At 42.8% G+C, this 20,019-nt stretch overlaps 1 protein-coding gene across 1 annotated transcript in view; it reads left to right on the top strand.

The window, feature by feature from the left end:
* The first annotated feature begins 13,222 nt into the window (after positions 1-13,222).
* The window catches only part of erfl3 (Ets2 repressor factor like 3), a 221,228-nt gene continuing 214,431 nt past the window's right edge, over positions 13,223-20,019 (top strand). The window contains 1 exon segment of the mRNA XM_061915102.1: positions 13,223-13,373. Within this exon segment, the coding sequence (XP_061771086.1) occupies positions 13,295-13,373 (79 nt within the window). The 5' untranslated portion in view covers positions 13,223-13,294.

The following is a 20,019-nucleotide window of genomic DNA, read 5'->3' as shown; positions in this document are numbered from 1 at the left end:
TTCCACTAACAGTTCGAGATGCCACCTCAGTAGAAGCATTTAAGTCTCACCTTAAAACTCATTTGTATACTCTAGCCTTTAAATAGACTCCCTTTTTAGACCAGTTGATCTGCCGCTTCTTTTCTTTTTCTCCTATGTCCCACTCTCCCTTGTGGAGGGGGTCCGGTCCGATCCGGTGGCCATGTACTGCTTGCCTGTGTATCGGCTGGGGACATCTCTGCGCTGCTGATCCGCCTCCGCTTGGGATAGTTTCCTGCTGGCTCCGCTGTGAACGGGACTCTCGCTGCTGTGTTTGATTCGCTTTGGACTGGACTCTCGCGTCTGTGTTGGATCCATTATGGATTGAACTTTCACAGTATCATGTTAGACCCGCTCGACATCCATTGCTTTCCTCCTCTCCAAGGTTCTCATAGTCATCATTGTCACCGACGTCCCACTGGGTGTGAGTTTTTCCTTGCCCTTATGTGGGCCTACCGAGGATGTCGTAGTGGTTTGTGTTGTGGTTTGTGCAGCCCTTTGAGACACTAGTGATTTAGGGCTATATAAGTAAACATTGATTGATTGATTGATTGATTGATTGATTGATTGATATATATATATATATATATATATATATATATATATATATACATATATATATATATATATATATATATACACATATATATATATGTATATATGTATGTGTGTGTGTTTGTAATTTTGCCAGAAAAATCCAAATGTGGAAAAAAAATTTAAAAAGCAGCAATTTTGCACGGGATATTCAAATGCTGTTAAAAAAAAATACAAAATTAAGTTGTACTTTTGCAAGAAAATCAAAATGAAAAAACATTTACAAGTCTTAATTTTGCCAGAAAAATCCTAATGTTACAAAAAGGTTGAGGTTTTTTTTTATTGGTACAATATTTTTGCAAAAAAAAAATTGAAATGTTATAAAAAAGTTTTAAAAAGTGGTACTTTTGCAAGAAAATGCTTGATGTTATAAAAAAAAGTTTTAAAAAAAAATCTTAATATTTCGATCAGGTTCTAAAATACTTTTTTGTTTTTTTTCTGTACCAAAAATTCTGAAAAACTGTGACAAAAATTTTAAATATCAATATGAGAATAATGTAGTTTATTTAAATAGTTGTATGTATGATGTCTTTAAAAATTTAATTTACAACTTATAGTGTTACAAAAAAAGTCTGAAATGTTAAGAAAATAAATAGTTCAAACGTAACATAAAAGAGCCCCAATTTCCTTTTAGACATTTTTAGACAAAGTTTTAATATTACAAGTTTCAGTGTTGGAATTGTATTTTCTTTTTCTTTTTAAAGGCATAACCCTATTAGAATACATTTTAAATATTACAAGAAAAAAAGTGGTGAAATTACGAAAAACAAGATATAATATTTCAAGACCAAATAATAAAATATAGAATAGAATATATCGTATTTCCTTGAATTGCCGCAGGACATATAGTATGCACCTGCCTTGAATTACTGCCGGGTCAAACTCGTGACGTCACGAGTGACACTTCCCCTGTCATCCTTTTCAAAATGGAGGAGGCTGATTTCAATACCGGTAATTTGAAATCGCATAAAGGGAGGAAGATTAAGAGCTATTCAGTAGGATTTAAAGTCCAAGCTTACATCACACTCAAATTTTTACTGCATGCCTTTGGTAAGTGCCGAAGTGAGGAGAAGTTTTAAAATAATTAGCGCATGCTTACTTTTACTGAATACCTTTGGTAAGCGCTGGAGTGAGAAGAGGTTTTAAATTAATTAGCGCCCCGGCGGCAATTCAAGGAAATACGGTACCTTTATTGTCATTCTACATAAAACAAGGAAATTGTAAGCAAAACTTATTTAGTGCAAATTCATAATAACATAAGAACATAGATAAAAATATATAAAAATACCAAGCTCACATGCACAGTCATTCTTGTCTTGTGTTCAGCGACACTATTGCTCTCAGGTAAAAAGTGTTATTAAATGTGTTTGTCCGGCATTTTATTGTTAAAATATTATCAAGCTAGACTTTCATGATTAATTTATATATGACTTTCATAATCAAGTTAAATAATAAAGCCAAATCAAATATAGCGATGAAATAAAATTAAATTATTGTCTGATACCAGATGGCACATTCGTACTTAAAATATACTTGATGTCACGTCTATGGGTCATGTTTTGTTTTGGTTATGTTCGGTTTTGTTTTTTGGACACTTGTTTCCCGTTTTGCACTTCCTGGTTTGTTTTCGTTACCATGCCAACTCATTAGTTTCAGCTGTCATGTCTTGTGGGGCGGCATAGCTCGGTTGGTAGAGCGGCCGTGCCAGCAACTTGAAGGTTGCAGGTTCGATTCCCGCTTCCGCCATCCTAGTCACTGCCGTTGTGTCCTTGGGCAAGACACTTTACCCACCTGCTCCCAGTGCCACCCACACTGGTTTAAATGTCACTTAGATATTGGGTTTCACTATGTAAAGCGCTTTGAGTCAGTAGAGAAAAGCGCTATATAAATATAATTCACTTCACTTCACGCACCTGTCCAATCACTGATTATGCCACTGCTATTTAAGCCATTCTGTTTCTGTTCTTCGTCCTGGCAACTTTACCTACTTACACCTCCTTCTCATGCCTACCACCTGCTTACGCACCTTGCAAAGATCCATGTCGCGTTCTCAGTTAGATGTCTTGTAAGTTTTTGTTTATAGTTCATTGTTATTCATGCGGGCTTCACGGTGGCAGAGGGGTTAGTTTGTCTGCCTCACAATACAAAGTTCCTGAGTAGTCAGGGTTCAATCCCGGGCTCGGGATCTTTCTGTGTGGAGTTTGCATGTTCTCCCCGTGAATGCATGGGTTCCCTCCGGGTACTCCGGCTTCCTCCCACTTCCAAAGACATGCACCTGGGGATAGGTTGATTGGCAACACTAAATTGGCCCTAGTGTGTGAATGTTGTCCGTCTATCTGTGTTGGCCCTGCGATGAGGTGGCGATTTGTCCAGGGTGTACTCCGCCTTCCACCCGCTTGTAGTGCCCCCCGCAACCCCAAAGGGAATAAGCGGCAGAAAATGGATGGATGGATAGAACTATACCATCCTCTGGTGTCTGTTGCCGTCACCTCCCTTCAGTCCTTATTAAAACACAACATGCGCCTTATAATGCAGTCCAGAAAATACGGTATATACAAATTATTGGAAATTTTCAGATGTTGTTTGGCGGGCCCATCCATCCATCCGCCCATCCATCCATCCAAAGACATGCACCTGGGGATAGGTTGATTGGCAACACTAAATTGGCCCTAGTGTGTGAATGTGAGTGTGAAAGTTGTCTGTCTATCTGTGTTGGCCCTGCGATGAGGTGGCGATTTGTCCAGGGTGTGCCCCGCCTTCCGCCCGATTGTAGCTGAGATAGGCGCCAGCGCCCCCCGCGACCCCAAAAGGGAATAAGCGGTAGAAAACGGATGGATGGATGGATGGATGTTATTCATGACATTGAGCAAGTGTTTTGGTTTCGTGTTCATAGTTATAGCCTCTGTGCTTGTCCTTTGTTTTCATTTCAGGGACGGCGTGGCGAAGTGGGAGAGTGGCCGTGCGCAACCCGAGGGTCCCTTGTTCAAATCCCACCTAGTACCAACCTCGTCACGTCCGTTGTGCACTGAGCAAGACACTTCACCCTTGCTCCTGACGGGTGCTGGCTAGCGCCTTGCATGGCAGCTCCCTCCATCAGTGTGTGAATGTGTGTGTGAATGGGTAAATGTGGAAGTAGTGTCAAAGCGCTTTGAGTACCTTGAAGGTAGAAAAGCGCTATACAAGTACAACCCATTTATCATTTATTAGTCAAGTTTGTTCTCCGCCTTTGTGCGCGCCATTTCTTTGCCTTTGTTGTAGTTTGTTTGTGTAGTAATAATTAAAAATGTACACACGTTCACGCCCGGCTCGTGCCAATCATCCTTTGCGTTGGAAAAACAAAATATCCCAAAGTCCAAGTCGTGACACTTGATATTAAATACAGATTGTTCAACATGGGGGTTTTGTCGTATTCTCGGTTCCTAGCTGGCTTTTGTCAATGTTTATCACCGAGGATTTTGCATTGTCAAATCTGCCTAGCAACAAGTGTCTATTTTGACCAATATGGTAAATTATGCTAATTTCACATCTGACGCCTTGTTGGGCTGTAAAATTGCTACAGTGGAAACATTTTCGTGTACTTCCCTGAGTGTCCCGTTATGATGTCAGCGTGTGGTGTACAGTCGTGCATGTGGAAGGATGCTGGCGGTGTAAAGTTGCAGCAGCAGGGACATCTGTCACGGACTCACGGCTGTTCACATTCACACTCATGACGTGGAAGTATATATGGCCTTTTATTAATATCTCCATATTTTTAGGACATATCACAATACACGATATATATCTCCATATTTTGCCTTAGCCTTGAATGAACACTTGATGCATATAATCACAGCAGTATGATGATTCTATGTGTCTACATTCAAACATTCTTCTTCATACTGCATTAATATATGCTACTTTTAAACCTTCATGCAGAGAAGGAAATCACAACTAAGTCAATTTAGCAAAAGTGTATTTATTAAATAGTTATTAAGCAGTGGCACAAACATTCATGTCATTTTCCAACACAGAAAGTGCAAGATTGTCGGAGACTATTTAAACTAAGCTATAAGTGCACTTTTGTGCATGATGTCACTAAGATGACATATCAAAACAACACTAAATTAAATTTCGCGATTTTGCCATATTTTTGCTGAAAGGATTTAGTAGAGAACATCCACGATAAAGTTGGCAGCTTTTGGTCGCTAATAAAAAAAAGTCTTGCCTGTACCGGAAGTAGCAGACGATGTGCGCGTGACGTCACGGGTTGTGGAGCTCCTCACATCCTCACATTGTTTACAATCATGGCCACCAGCAGCTAGAGCGATTCGGGCCAAGAAAGCGACGATTTCCCCATTAATTTGAGCGAGGATGAAAGATTCATGGATGAGGAAAGTGAGATGGATAAATAGATGGATAGTACTTTATTTATTCCGTCAGGAAAATTAAAATTTTCAGCACAATCCCATTCAAGATCAGACGAACATTACAGGGAGACAGAACAGGATCGCTGACGGGTCTGCCGGCTTCCAGTGCCCCTTAAAAAAAAGATGAAATACAGGTAAACAAGTGTGTGGGGGGGATGGGAGAAAAAATAATAGAAGATTAAAATAGAATAAAAAAATCGGTGCCGACTGAGGCCAAGGGGGAAAAAAAACAACTCATAGCCATAGTAAACATCCCTCTTACATGTGTGTAAGAGGGAAACATCAAACATCAAAGAACACAGAGGACATTAAAAGTGAAGAGTGAAGCACTAGAAAAGAAAGAAAAAAAGACTATACAGTGGGAGCGATTCAGATGTTATTAGACACATTTACTAGGATAATTCTGGAAAATCCCTTATCTGCTTATTGTGTTGCTAGTGTTTTAGTGAGATTATATGGTCGTACTTGTACAACCTGAAGGTCAGCCCCGCACCTTTCTTCAGCACCAGTCGACAGGTGGTGGCGATGCCCATCTCTGCCCTCGCAAGGGACCCTTTTCGAAACACGATCTTTCGAATCGATCGCTGCATAATACACTGTACTTTGTGTGTGTGGTCCAATCCAACCGTGTTCGCTTGACCGCTCTGTTCCATAGTAAAGCTTCACCTTCGGGAATGTAAACAAGGAAACGCCGGCTGTGTTTGTGTTGCTAAAGGCAGCTGAAATACACCGCTTCCCACCTACATCGTTCTTCTTTGACGTCTCCATTATTAATTGAACAAATTGCAAAAAGATTCAGCAGCACAGGTGTCCAGAATACCGTGGAATTATGCGATTAGAGCAGACTACTTATAGCTGGGATCGGGCTGGAAAAACAATCCGAGATGTCACGCACACGTGTCATCATACTGATGTTTTCAACAGGATACTCAGAAATTGCAAATTAGTAAACTAAAGCGGCCGTATTGGCATGTGTTGCAATGTTAATATTTCATCATTGATATATCAACTATCAGACTGCGTGGTCGCTAGTAGTGGGTTTTAGTGGGCCTTTATGCCCAGGACATAAGAATGAAGAGCCTGTAGAGCAGGGGTAGGGAACCTATGGCTCTAGAGCCAGATGTGGCTCTTTTGATTACTGCATCTGGCTCATGTAAATCTGAGCTGACATTTCTTGACAAGATAAGTAATGAATAATTCCATTTGTAATCACACTGTTAAAAATAATGTTCAAAATATATAACATTCTCATGCTTTTTTAATCCATCCATCCGTTTTCCACCACACCTGTTCAAGACGTTGCGTTAATGGTAAGAAGTTATTTATTTATTATTGGTTAGTGTGGGGCTTGCCCTCCTGGGGGTTCTTCAGACCACCAAGCACCGACACGAAAGCCTGTTTCAGGGTTACAATATTGTTTTATTTTTCAATAAGTCTCTCAGTTGCTTTCCAGCAATTGTCTTTTTCTCTGTCGTCTTTGCTCGTGCTCTGGCTCCAGCCCCAACACCATCTCTCCTCCTGGCTGCTGCTTATAACAGAGTGACAGGTGATTAGATAACAAGGCCCAGGTGGGCCTTCTACGCACCTGTCGCTGATTTCGAGGCCGATCCTGGCAACACCCCCTTCGCTGCAGGCCCGCAGGCCACGCCCCCTCCACAGCTCGCTTCAGAATAACAATTTTATTTATTTCTTTATTTACTTATTATACTCTAGAAATGTGGGTATTACTTAAAAATGCAAACATTTAGTTGTGTTCAGTGTTAAAAAAAATATTACCTGGCTCTTACAGAAATACATTTTAAAATATTTGCCTTCTTGGCTCTCTCTGCCAAAAAGGTCCCCGACCCCTGCTGTAGTGTAATGCCCGCAGCTAGAAGCAACTGCGTGAGAACGTATACTCGAGCATCATGATTTAGTAATTTTTTATATCGCAGAGAGACAAACCCACGATATATCGAGTATATTCGATATATCGCCCAGCCCTATGTGGAAGTTTTTTTAAGTGAGGCTGTTATTGGATACGACAAAGATATATTCCCATAAACCAGGGGTAGGGAACCTATGGCTCTAGAGCCAGATGTGGCTCTTTTGATGACTGCATCTGGCTCTCGGATAAATCTTAGCTGACATTGCTTAAAAGGGAACATTATCAGCAGACCTATGTAAGCATCAATATATACCTTGATGGTGCAGAAAAAATACCATCTATTTTTTTAACCGCTTTCCAAACTCTAAATGGGTGAATTTTGGCCAATTAAACGCCTTTCTGTTTATTACGCTGGAAGCGATGACGTCAGAATGTGACGTCGCCGAGGTAACACACCCACCATTTTCATTTTCAACACATTATAAACACCGGGTCTCAGCTCTGTTATTTTCCGTTTGTTTGACTATTTTTTGGAACCTTGGAGACATCATGCCTCGACGGTGTGTTGTCGGAGGGTGTAACAACACTAACAGGGAGGGATTCAAGTTGCACCACTGGCCCGAAGATGCCAAAGTGTCTGCCGCCAGACCCCCATTGAATGTACCGGAGTGTCTCCACATTTGACCGGCGATGCTAAGGCAGACATGTACAGAGATGTATGGATAACCTGCAGATTTTTTTATTTTGTTTACCTGTATGTCATCTTTTTTGTAAGGGGGGCTGGAAGCCGGCAGACCCGTCAGCGATCCTGTTCTGTCCCCCTGTAATGTTTGTCTGATCTTGAATGGGATTGTGCTGAAAATTTTAATTTTCCTGAAGGAACTCTCCTGACGGAATAAATAAAGTACTATCTAATCTAATCTAATCTAGATGCATTTGCAACGATAGTCAACAAAATCACAAAGGTGAGTTTTGTTGATGTTGACTGCCAGCTAATCGATGCTAACATGCTACGCTAATCGATGCTAACATGCTATTTACCGGCGGTGCTAAAGCAGACATGGCACAGAGATGTATGGATAACCTGTAGAAGCATTTGCAACTATATTACGTTTCCTTCCACCCACATTTAATGTGAAACAAACACTTACCAATCGACGGATTTAAGTTGCTCCAGTGTCAAAAGATGCAAAAGTCCTGATCGTTTGGTCCGCACATTTTACCGGCGATGCTAACGCAGCTATTCTGCCGTGCTATGGCTATGAATAGCGTCAATAGCTTCAGTTTCTTCTTCAATATTTTCATACTCCAACCATCTGTTTCAATACATGCGTAATCTGTTGAATCGCTTAAGTCGCTGAAATCCGAGTTTGAATCCGAGCTAATGTCGCTATATCTTGCTGTGGTATTCCCATTGTTTGTTTACATTGGCAGCACTGTGTGACGTCACAGGGAAATGGCCAGTGTCTTCGCAGAGAGTCGAAAATAAGGCACTTTAAAGCTTTATTTAGAGATATTCCTGTGGTAAACTGAATTGTTCACGTTTTTCTGTGTTGGTTTGCACATCATGTTTTACTCTCGCTCTCGCCCACAGTCTGGAGTGCAGCTGACGCTGGGCAATCGTGCACACCTGAAAGCTGATTAGGTGGTCTATTTAGTCTGGGTGCTGACGGCCTGTCGGTGCCGGAACTTTGTATTCTACTGCAAGTTCTCTGGCATGTGTCTTGGCCTCCTACAAACTCACAGTCTTTCGAGTCCGTCTTGTGCTCCTCTCAGGTTTGCTTATTTATATCCTAGCCTTGTCTAGCGTCTTTAGTTAACATTTTGTTTCTTTGTTTTACTTCATGTTTCGAAGTAAGTTATCCTAGCTTCGTCTAGCGTTTTCTGTTCAATTTTTGATTGTTTGATATAGTTATTTATTCATGGTGTGTTTTGTATTCCCACCATCGCTTTTTGTTTTGGCTACGTGCCACTTCCAGCTAAATAAAGGAAGAACTTAACTATAGAAGCATTTAAGTCTCACCTTAAAACTCATCTCTATACTCTAGCCTTTAAATAGACCTCCTTTTTAGACCAGTTGATCTGCCGCTTCTTTTCTTTCTCCTATGTCCCACCCTCCCTTGTGGAGGGGGTCCGGTCCGATGACCATGGATGAAGTACTGGCTGTCCAGAGTCGAGACCCAGGATGGACCGCTCGTCGGGACCCAGGATGGACCGCTCGCCTGTATCGGTTGGGGACGTCTCTACGCTGCTGATCCGCTTGGGATGGTTTCCTGTGGACGGGATTCTCGCTGCTGTCTTGGATCCGCTTGAACTGAACTCTCGCGGCTGTGTTGGAGCCACTACGGATTGAACTTTCACAGTATCATGTTAGACCCGCTCGACATCCATTGCTTTCGGTCCCCTAGAGGGGGGGTTGCCCACATCTGAGGTCCTCTCCAAGGTTTCTCATAGTCAGCATTGTCACTGGCGTCCCACTGGATGTGAATTCTCCCTGCCCACTGGGTGTGAGTTTTCCTTGCCCTTTTGTGGGTTCTTCCGAGGATGTTGTAGTCGTAATGGTTTGTGCAGTCCTTTGAGACATTTGTGATTTGGGGCTATATAAATAAACGTTGATTGATTGATTGATATCAAACTACGTCCCTGCATCCTTGGGATCCACTCTCCGATTTTCGTAACAATTCCGTGACCGGTAAAATTTTTAAAGATTTTTTAAAAAATACAACAAGCCACCGGGAACTGATTTTTATTGTTTTTAACCCTTTTGAAATTGTGATAATGTTCCCTTTTAACACGGTAAGTAATGAATAATTCCCCTAGTGTTAAAAATAATGTTCAAAATATAAAACATTCTCATGCATTTTAATCCATCCATCCGGTTTCCACCGCACCTGTTCAAGAAGTCGCATTAATAGTAAGAAGTATTTGATTTATTATTGGTTAGCTTCAGAATAACATTGTTATTAAAAAGAACAAGAGACTTATTATACTCTAAAAATGTTGGTATTTCTTAAAAAGGAACACATTTAGTTCTATTCAGTGTTAAAAAAAATATGATATGGCTCTCACGGAAATACATTTTAAAATATTTGGTTTCATGGCTCTCTCAGCCAAAAAGGTTCCCGACCCCTGCTATGAACTGTACACTTTTATTTATAGCAGCCCTGCATCGGAGGCTAAATGTGGCTTTGCTGTGACACACTGACACACATGTGACAGCACATACTGTGCAATAATCTCACACTTCCACTCTTCTTTTCTCATTTTGCATTTTTGAAATTGGTGTAATTTTTACAGTAGGATATCAAGACCACACAAATCCACTCTTCATTAGGTCAGGATTATTACAACTAAGACATTGTAGACTTGCATACTCTATTAATGCAAAACTAGAAATAAAGTTATTCCGAAGGACTCACAAAAGTTATTTGTGTTCACATCTGAAGATGAGAACCACAGAAGGCCGTAGGATTTTAAACATCCAAGAGTGCGAACGAATTTGAAAGAAACGTGTCTGGTGCTGCTGACAAAGTGTCAGAATTTGTTTGTGACGATGGAAGCAGGCATGGAGTGAGAAAACATGATTTAATTTAAATAATACTACAAGACAAAACAAAAGGGTACTAACACAAAGCGTGCACGAGGCGGATAACAAACTAAGGGAGATAGCTTGGGAGCTAGAAAACCAAAACGCTTAGCATGGAAGCTAGCAAGAATCGAGCAAGTAAAAGAAAAGTCTCCCCCGAGATGCAGAGATGGAGGCAGGCATGGAGTGAAAAAACATGATTTAATTTAAATAATACTACAAGACAAAACAAAAGGGTACTAACACAAAGCGTGCACCAGGCAGATAACAAACTAAGGGAGCTAGCATGGGAGCTAGAAAACCAAAACGCTTAGCATGGAAGCTAGCAAGAATCGAGCAAGTAAGAGAAAAGTCTCCCCCGAGATGCAGAGATGGAGGCAGGCATGGAGTGAGAAAACATGATTTAATTTAAATAATACAACAAGACAAAACAAAAGGGTACTAACACAAAGCGTGCACGAGGCGGATAACAAACTAAGGGAGCTAGCTTGGGAACTAGAAAACCAAAACGCTTAGCATGGAAGCTAGCAAGAATCGAGCAAGTAAAAGAAAAGTCTCCCCCGAGATGCAGAGATGGAGGCAGGCATGGAGTGAAAAAACATGATTTAATTTAAATAATACTACAAGACAAAACAAAAGGGTACTAACACAAAGCGTGCACCAGGCGGATAACAAACTAAGGGAGCTAGCATGGGAGCTAGAAAACCAAAACGCTTAGCATGGAAGCTAGCAAGAATCGAGCAAGTAAGAGAGAAGTCTCCCCCGAGATGCAGAGATGGAGGCAGGCATGGAGTGAGAAAACATGATTTAATTTAAATAATAGAACAAGACAAAACAAAAGGGTACTAACACAAAGCGTGCACGAGGCGGATAACACACTAAGGGCGCTAGCTTGGGAGCTAGAAAACCAAAACGCTTAGCATGGAAGCTAGCAAGAATCGAGCAAGTAAAAGAGAAGTCTCCCCCGAGATGCAGAGATGGAGGCAGGCATGGAGTGAGAAAACATGATTTAATTTAAATAATACAACAAGACAAAACAAAAGGGTACTAACACAAAGCGTGCACGAGGCGGATACCACACTAAGGGAGCTAGCATGGGAGCTAGAAAACCAAAAGGAACTTAGCATGGAAGCTAGCAGGAATCGAGCAAGTAAAAGAGAAGTCTCCCCCGAGATGCAGAGATGGAGGCAGGCATGGAGTGAGAAAACATGATTTAATTTAAATAATACAACAAGACAAAACAAAAGGGTACTGACACAAAGCGTGCACGAGGCGGATAACAAACTAAGGGAGCTAGCTTGGGAGCTAGAAAACCAAAACGCTTAGCATGGAAGCTAGCAAGAATCGAGCAGGTAAAACAGAAGTCGTACATGTAATATAAAAACAAACTTGGAAGCAGGGAACAAAAGGCAGTAAGCTAAAAACTGCAATCAAACATAGCTTGCCGCAACCCTGCATAGACAAGACAGGATACGACATGACAGGTAGCAACGACAAGAGTGACATCGACATGACAATAATCCAGCATTGACCAAAGAAATAAAGCACGTAAAACAGAACTGGGCTGATTGACACCAGGTGTGGCCAGAGAAAAAAGTTGGAATATTCTGTTAAAAAACTAATAAAGTTAAAGTATACCAATGATTGTCACACACACACAAGATGTGGCGAAATTATTCTCTGCATTTGACCCATCACCCTTGATCACCCCCTGGGAGGTGAGGGGAGCAGTGAGCAGCAGCGTTTTTTGGTGATTTAACCCCAAATTCCAACCCTTGATGCTGAGTGCCAAGCAGGGAGGCAATGAGTCCCATTTTTATAGTCTTTGGTATGACTCAGCCGGAGTTTGAACTAGCAACCTCAGTGCGGACACTCTAACCACTGGGCCACTGAGCAATAGTTTTTGCGATAAAGCCCCAAAATGAAGGAAAAAAGGTGGTAATATGAAGTAAAACTCTTTAGACAAACACTTTTCAATATTACGAGAGGAAATTCTCAACATTACAAAAAAAGTTGCAGTTTTGCAATAAAGTCAACATTTCTAAGACAAAAAATGTAGAATATTTAGTTAAAAAAATAGACATTTTGCAAATAAAAAAGGTGTATATTTTGTCATTTTAAAAAGTCTCAATATTACTCGTTGGAGTATTTTGTTTAAAAAATAGTAACTTTGGGATTGAAATTTAGTTTACATTTTGTGATTTCAAAAGTCTTAGTATTACTTTTGGGGCGGCATAGCTCAGTTGGTAGAGCGGCCGTGCCAGCAACTAGAGTGTTGCAGGTTCGATTCCCGCTTCCGTCATCCTAGTCACTGCCGTTGTGTCCTTGGGCAAGACACTTTACCCACCTGCTCCCGGTGCCACCCACACTGGTTTAAATGTAACTTAGATATTGGGTTTCACTATGTAAAGCGCTTTGAGTCACTAGAGAAAAGCGCTATATAAATATAATTCACACTTTTATTTCTTTGAAAAATGATCATTTCCAGGAAAAAAAAAAAAAAATTTGTGTAGTAGAAAAAGTGGGCCTCCGAGGTCAAAAAGGTTGAGAACTAGGTTAAGGTTTTGTACTGTGATGGACCAAACCAAAGTGAACCTGTGAACATGTCAAAAACGCCACATGGGGGCGCTGTTATTTTTGCCGCATGAGTGGGATCGCCTTGAAATTTCTCACACAGGTGTATGCGGTCAAGGAAATGGCCACTTTGACTTCAGGCTGCTGTGATGAGGTCGTGACTTGTCCATGGTGTACACCGCCTTCCGCCCAAATATAGCACCCTACTCCCGACCCCAAAAGAGACAAGCGGTAGAAATGGATGGATGAATGGACATCAGGGTGTTTGTGTTGCGTCTGGGTAACAAAGTCAACAAGATGCAGAAGGACGCCGAGAAGCAGCGTGCAGGTAAGACGCTGATTCTTTCTCAAGGCAAAAGATGGAAATCAAACCCGCAGGGAAAATATAAAATGCTCCAGGCTAGCTTTAGCTTAGCATATGAATGCACGGAGTCTGTAGCACAGGAAATAAGAAACACAAAAACTACGAGTATCGTAAAGCATGGCCGGCTCTACGCAGGGGCAAGAGGGGGCAGAGCCCCCTTAAATAAATGTCTTGCCCCCCTCAAATCAAAATTTGAGAAAGCAAATTTGAATAAACTCACAAAATTACTACATTACAAGTTGACAAAATTATCTGCACTAGCGGAAAAATCCGCCGAAAAAGGGACACACACGATATAGTAGTGTCGGCTTCCCTCTCATCCCCCCCCTCCGCTGTGCGTGTATTCAACATTCCACAGGCTGCGCAGCAGACACACACCCCTCAGCCCTCAGTAAACATCCAATCACTGTTGCAGTATGAAAGTAAAAGAAAAGGAAAAGTTGTCTACATTTATCATATACTTGTTAGGATGGGTTTATTTGTGTAGTCTTATCTGTCATAAACACTTTTATCGTCGCGGACTTTCGGTGCTACTGAGTTCCTTATTTTTATTTTATTTTATTTTATTTTTTTACAACTTGACGAGAGCAGTGACAGCGGAGGCCCTGAGCCGCGGTGGTTTGGAAGGCAGAGCGCCTCCACTGTCCCTGTAACAAGCTACAAGTCATTTATGATGCTGTTAATGAGGGTAAAAATGAAACATAAGGTATATATCCTGCTTAGCAGTCCTCCTCTGTTGTCCTCTGTTCAGAGCGGAGTCCCTAGCAACTGCCCGTTTTACTTAGCAACGGTCTGGCAATCGACTGCTGGAATTCTTTTTCTGTTGTTTTTTCTTGTAATTCTACATAGTCAACCTTTAATGTTTCAATCTACATTTTGTAATAAACAAATTATAAGTTTCATTTGATACGACCAAGACACCTAAAAACAAAAACACAGCCGTTTTCATCAATTTACAAGCAAGTGGGCAACACACACACATTGGAGTGAATGAATTTTGAGTCCACGTTCTGTTTTATAAATTAGTTTGAGATTCTTTTTTATCATTATTCATCAGACTACCTTTCAGTTTTGTAAATATTGACTGTAGTGTGTGAAGTCCTACTTTGGGTCAACATGTATTTGAGAGTTAGGCCATCCAGTTAGGATAAATGTTATGTTGTTGGTTGATAAAATCTGAATGAAGGATGTTTTATTTTATTTTATTCATTTATTTTTATTTTTCAGTGCCCCCCCTGAGGGATTGCCACCTTATTGTGGTCAGGGGGTTTGCGGTCCTCAGTGACCGTAAGAGCTATACCAGCAGGAGCTTAGTTTTCAGGTGGGACACCCAAGTTGGACAGGTCTGAAGGTAGAGGCCTGACAAAGTGCAATCCACTACTCCAGGTTGGGGTTGGACACATAGCTAAAGACCCATTTCAATGAAGAAAGCATTGTTACTATAAGCACAGGGAAAAAAAGTGCTGGAGCATGATGTGTACACATGATGCCCCCTTCACATTTCTGACTGCCCCCTCATATAAGCATGCCTAGAACCGCCCCTGTCTCAAAGCCAAACAAACGAGTAGCCAAGTAGCATAAAGAACAGAAATGAACACTAAACTTAGGATGACAAGGCACATACCTTTAGGGCAGGTGTGCACAATACGTCGATCGGTAATGTGAGTCCATCACATGGCATAAAAAAAAAAAAGACTTCAGCATCAGCCACACTATTTTATAGTCTTCACTTTTTTTCCCTCTAAACTTAAAGGCCTGCTGAAATTAGATTTTCTTATTTAATAGCAGGTCCATTCTATGTGTCATACTTGATCATTTCGCGATATTGCCATATTTTTGCTGAAAGGATTTAGTAGAGAACATCGAGGATAAAGTTCGCAGCTTTTGGTCGCTAATAAAAAAGCCTTGCCTGTACCGGAAGTAGCAGACGATGTGCGTGTGACGTCACGGGTTGTGGAGCTCCTCACATCCCCACATTGTTTACAATCATGGCCACCAGCAGCTAGAGCGATTCGGACCGAGAAAGCGACGATTTCTCTCATTAATTTGAGCGAGGATGAAAGATGTGAAGTGAATTATATTTATATAGCGCTTTTCTCAAGTGACTCAAAGCGCTTTACATAGTGAAACCCAATATCTAAGTTACATTTAAACCAGTGTGGGTGGCACTGGGAGCAGGTGGGTAAAGTGTCTTGCCCAAGGACGCAACGGCAGTAACTAGGATGGCACAAGCGGGAATCGAACCTGCAACCCACAAGTTGCTGGCACGGCCACTATACCAACCGAGCTATGCGTGGATGAGGAAAGTTAGCAAGAAGCACTAGGAAAAAAAAAAAAAAAAAAAAAAAAAGGCAACGGCAGTGGGAGCGATTTAGATATTAGACACATTTACTAAGATCATTCTGGAAAATCCCTTATTGTGTTACTAGTGTTTTAGTGAGATTATAAAGTCATGCCTGAAAGTGGGAGGGGTGTAGTGACCGCCAGTGTCTCTGATGGAAGCAATGGAGGAGCCAAGAAAGTCGCAGCTGCCTTTTTGACAGCTGCAGGAGGACGCAAGCTCCGCTCATGTCTCCGGTAAGAGCCGACTTATTACCACAATTTTCTCACCAAATCCTGCCGGTTGACATGTGGTAGAGAAACATGTTCGCTTGACCGCTCTGTTCCATATTAAAGCTTCACAACAAACAAAGAAACACCGGCTGTGTTTTGGTTGCTAAAGGCAGCTGCAATCCACCGCTTTCCACCAACAGCATTCTTCTTTGACGTCTCCATTATTAATTGAACAAATTGCAAAATAAATCAGCAACACAGATGTCCAAAAAACTGACTTTTAGCCGTGACTGGTGCTGGGATAAAATGTCCGCTCCAACCAATAACATCACAAGCACGCATCAACATAAACGTCATCATACCGCAACGTTTTCAACAGGATACCTCGCGGGAAATTTAAAATTGCAACTTAGTAAACTAAAAAGGCCGTATTGGCATGTGTTGCGATGTTAATATTTCATCATTGATGTATAAACTATCAGACTGCGTGGTCGCTAGTAGTGGCTTTCAGTAGGCCTTTAAGGAACGATATAAAATTAAGTGGAGGAGCTGGACCAAGCAAAAAGCCAAAAAGGTATCACTTTCATCCGGAATGTCATTTTGGAAGTGCATCTGTCAGACTACGGTTGCACGACCAAAGAAGGAGCGGCATGACATCCGACATCACATGGACAAAGATAAGACTTTCTGGAGGAAAAAACAAACAAAAATGGAGCTGTTTGGCCACAATACCCAGCAATATTTTTTGGAGGAAAAAAGGCGAGGCCTTTAATCCCAGGAACACCACACCTACCGTCAAGCATGGTGGTTGTAGTGTTATGTTTTGCTGCCAATGGAACTGGTGCTTTACAGAGAGTCAATGGGACGATGAAAAAGGACAACATTGGGTAAAGTGTCTTGCCCAAGGACACAACGGCAGTGACTAGGATTGCGGAAGCGGGGATCGAACCTGCAACCCTCAAATTGCTGGCACGGCCGCTCTACCAACAAAGCTATACCACTCCCCTGGAACAGGAACAGGTTGTTACGTTCTGGCCCGGAACGCAGGTTTGCACTGGCTTAAGAAGGCACGGAAGCTCATCAGCGACAGGTGTGTAGATTGCTGATTGAATGCACCCGCCGGAGTGGCTCAGATGAATGCGCACTGGGGTGACAATATGGAATCCCTTCCCTACATGTCTGTGACCATGTATTATGAGGACAACCTGTAAGTGGCGCCACTTAACAGTCATGTCCTATTTGGAGTTGGTGTTAACAGCAATGTGCTGTACGTTTTTTTTAGTTGAGAGTCAATGGGACAATGAAAAAGGACAACAGGTGGGTAAAGTGTCTTGCCCAAGGACACAATGGCAGTGACTAGGATGGCGGAAGTGGGGATCGAACTTGCAACCCTCAAGTTGCTGGCACGGCCGCTCCACCAACAAAGCTATACAACCCCCCTGGAACAGGAACAGGTTGTTACTTTCTGGCCCGTAATGCAGGTTTGCACTGGCTTAAGAAGGCACGGAAGCTCATCAGCGACAGGTGTGTAGATTGCTAATTGAGCCGATCGAGCCGGATTTAGCCGGAGTGTTGACAGCAATGTGCTGTACGTTTTTTTTAGTTGAGAGTCAATGGGACAATGAAAAAGGACAACAGGTCAGTAAAGCGTCTTGCCCAAGGACACAGCGGCAGTGGCTAGGATGGCTGAAGCGGGGATCGAACTTGCAACCCTCAAGTTGCTGGCACGGCAGCTCTACCAACAGAGCTATAACACCTCCCTGGAACAGGTTGTTACGTTCTGGCCCGTAACTCAGGTTTGCACTGGCTTAAGAAGGCACGGAAGCTCATCAGCGACAGGTGTGTAGATTGCTGATTGAATGCACCCCGCACTGGGATGACAATATGGAATCCCTTCCCTACATGTATGTGACCATGTATTATGAGGACAACCTGTAAGTGGCGCCACTTAACAGTCATGTCCTATTTGGAGTTGGTGTTGACAGCAATGTGCTGTACGGGGTTTTTTTTTAGTTGGAAGAGGAAGTATTGGTCGTGCCACGAGGAGAGGAAGACTTAGTTCCCGGGTGCGATACAGGAGATCGTGTCAACACTCACGCCGAGCTCAATATAGCAACTGTCAGCCGGCCAAGCGTTCCATGGCGACATGACCACCTTCCCGCCTCACCTTGCCAGCCACGTTCTTCCCTCAGCCGTCCCCGGGCGTCCATCAATGTCAGCTGGGAGAAGGTCTCTCCCGGGCCTGTGTGCTACATATTACAACTTGTCACCCGGCTAAGACATTGCTTTAATATAACACGCTCTCACGTTACCGTCGCTCTCTGACTCACGCGGACGCGCCGCTACTTTCTCCGCTTACTCTTGAATAGCTCCCCCATCGCCATGGTGATCCGACAGAGAGCCGCTTTGATGAAAATAGTAAGTCACTGAATCTGACACTTCCTTGCGATGTGATCATTATCACCTGTCTGGAAGAAAGTTTCATTTAAAGGTCATCTAATAGTGGTCCCCAACTGTACCGGTGCCCTTGGGGGACCGGTACCGGTGCCCTTACATTAATTAGTTTACAAACTACCGCATTTTCTTCTTATTAACTTTGTCCTCTCCCACTAAACGCACCAATAAGCTTGTTAAAAGTTATATGTTGCTATAACTCCTTTTTGTAATAGTACATGGGACAATGCACACAATAAAACCAACTCCAAATAGGATATGACTGTTAAGTGGCGCCACTTACAGGTTGTCCTCATAATACATGGTCACATACATGCAAGGAAGGGATTCCATATTGTCACCCCAGGGCGTATTCATCTGTGCGCCACTCCGGCTTAATCTGGCTTGATCGTCTCAATTAGCAATTTACACACCTGTCGCTGATGAGCTTCCGTGCCTTCTTAAGCCAGAGCAAACCTGCGTTACGGGCCAGAAAGTAACAACCTGTTCCTGTTCCAGGGGGGTGGTATAGCTTTGTTGGTGGAGCGGCCGTGCCAGCAACTTGAGGGTTGCAGGTTCCATCCCCGCTTCCGCCATCGTAGTCACTGCCGTTGTGCCCTTGGGCAAGACACTTTACCCAGCTGTTGTCCCTTTTCATTGTCCCATTGACTCAACTAAAAATACGTACAGCACATTGCTGTCAACACCAACTCCAAATAGGACATGACTGTTAAGTGGCGTCACTTACAGGTTGTCCTCATAATACATGGTCACATACATGTTGGGAACGGGATTCCATATAGTCACCCCAGGGCGTATTCATCTGTGCGCCAGGCGCGAGCCACTCCGGCTGCAGTAGGCGGCTGCATTCTATCGGTTCAATCAGCAATCTACACACCTGTCGCTGATTAGCTTCCGTGCCTTCTTAAGCCAGAGCAAACCTTCGTTCCGGGCCAGAACATAACATGTTCCTGTTCCAGGGGGGTGGTATAGCTCTGTTTGTAGACTGGCCGTGCCAGCAACTTGAGGGTTGCAGGTTCCATCCCCGCTTCCGCCATCGTAGTCACTGCCGTTGTGTCCTTGGGCAAGACACTTTACCCACCTGCTGTCCCTTTTCATTGTCCCATTGACTCAACTAAAAAACACGTACAGCCCATTGCTGTCAACACCAACTCCAAATAGGACATGACTGTTAAGCGGCGTCACTTACAGGTTGTCCTCATAATACATGGTCACATACATGTTGGGAACGGGATTCCATATAGTCACCCCAGGGCGTATTCATCTGTGCGCCAGGCGCGAGCCACTCCGGCTGCAGTAGGCGGCTGCATTCTATCGGTTCAGTCAGCAATCTACACACCTGTCGCTGATGGGCTTCCGTGCCTTCTTAAGCCAGAGCAAACCTTCGTTCCGGGCCAGAACATAACAACCTGTTCCTGTTCCAGGGGGGTGGTATAGCTCTGTTGGTAGACTGGCCGTGCCAGCAACCTGAGGGTCCCCGCTTCTGCCATCCTAGTCACTGCCGTTGTGTCCTTGGGCAAGACACTTTATCCACCTGTTGTCCTTTTTCATTGTCCCATTGACTTAAAGCACCAGTTCCATTGGCAGCAAAACAGGCCCACAG

This window comes from Nerophis ophidion, linkage group LG11 (genome assembly GCF_033978795.1).
Source record: "Nerophis ophidion isolate RoL-2023_Sa linkage group LG11, RoL_Noph_v1.0, whole genome shotgun sequence".
Classification (NCBI taxonomy): domain Eukaryota; kingdom Metazoa; phylum Chordata; class Actinopteri; order Syngnathiformes; family Syngnathidae; genus Nerophis; species Nerophis ophidion.
The sequence above is the reverse complement of the archived record's forward strand: the minus strand, read 5'-3'. Positions and strand labels throughout refer to the sequence as shown.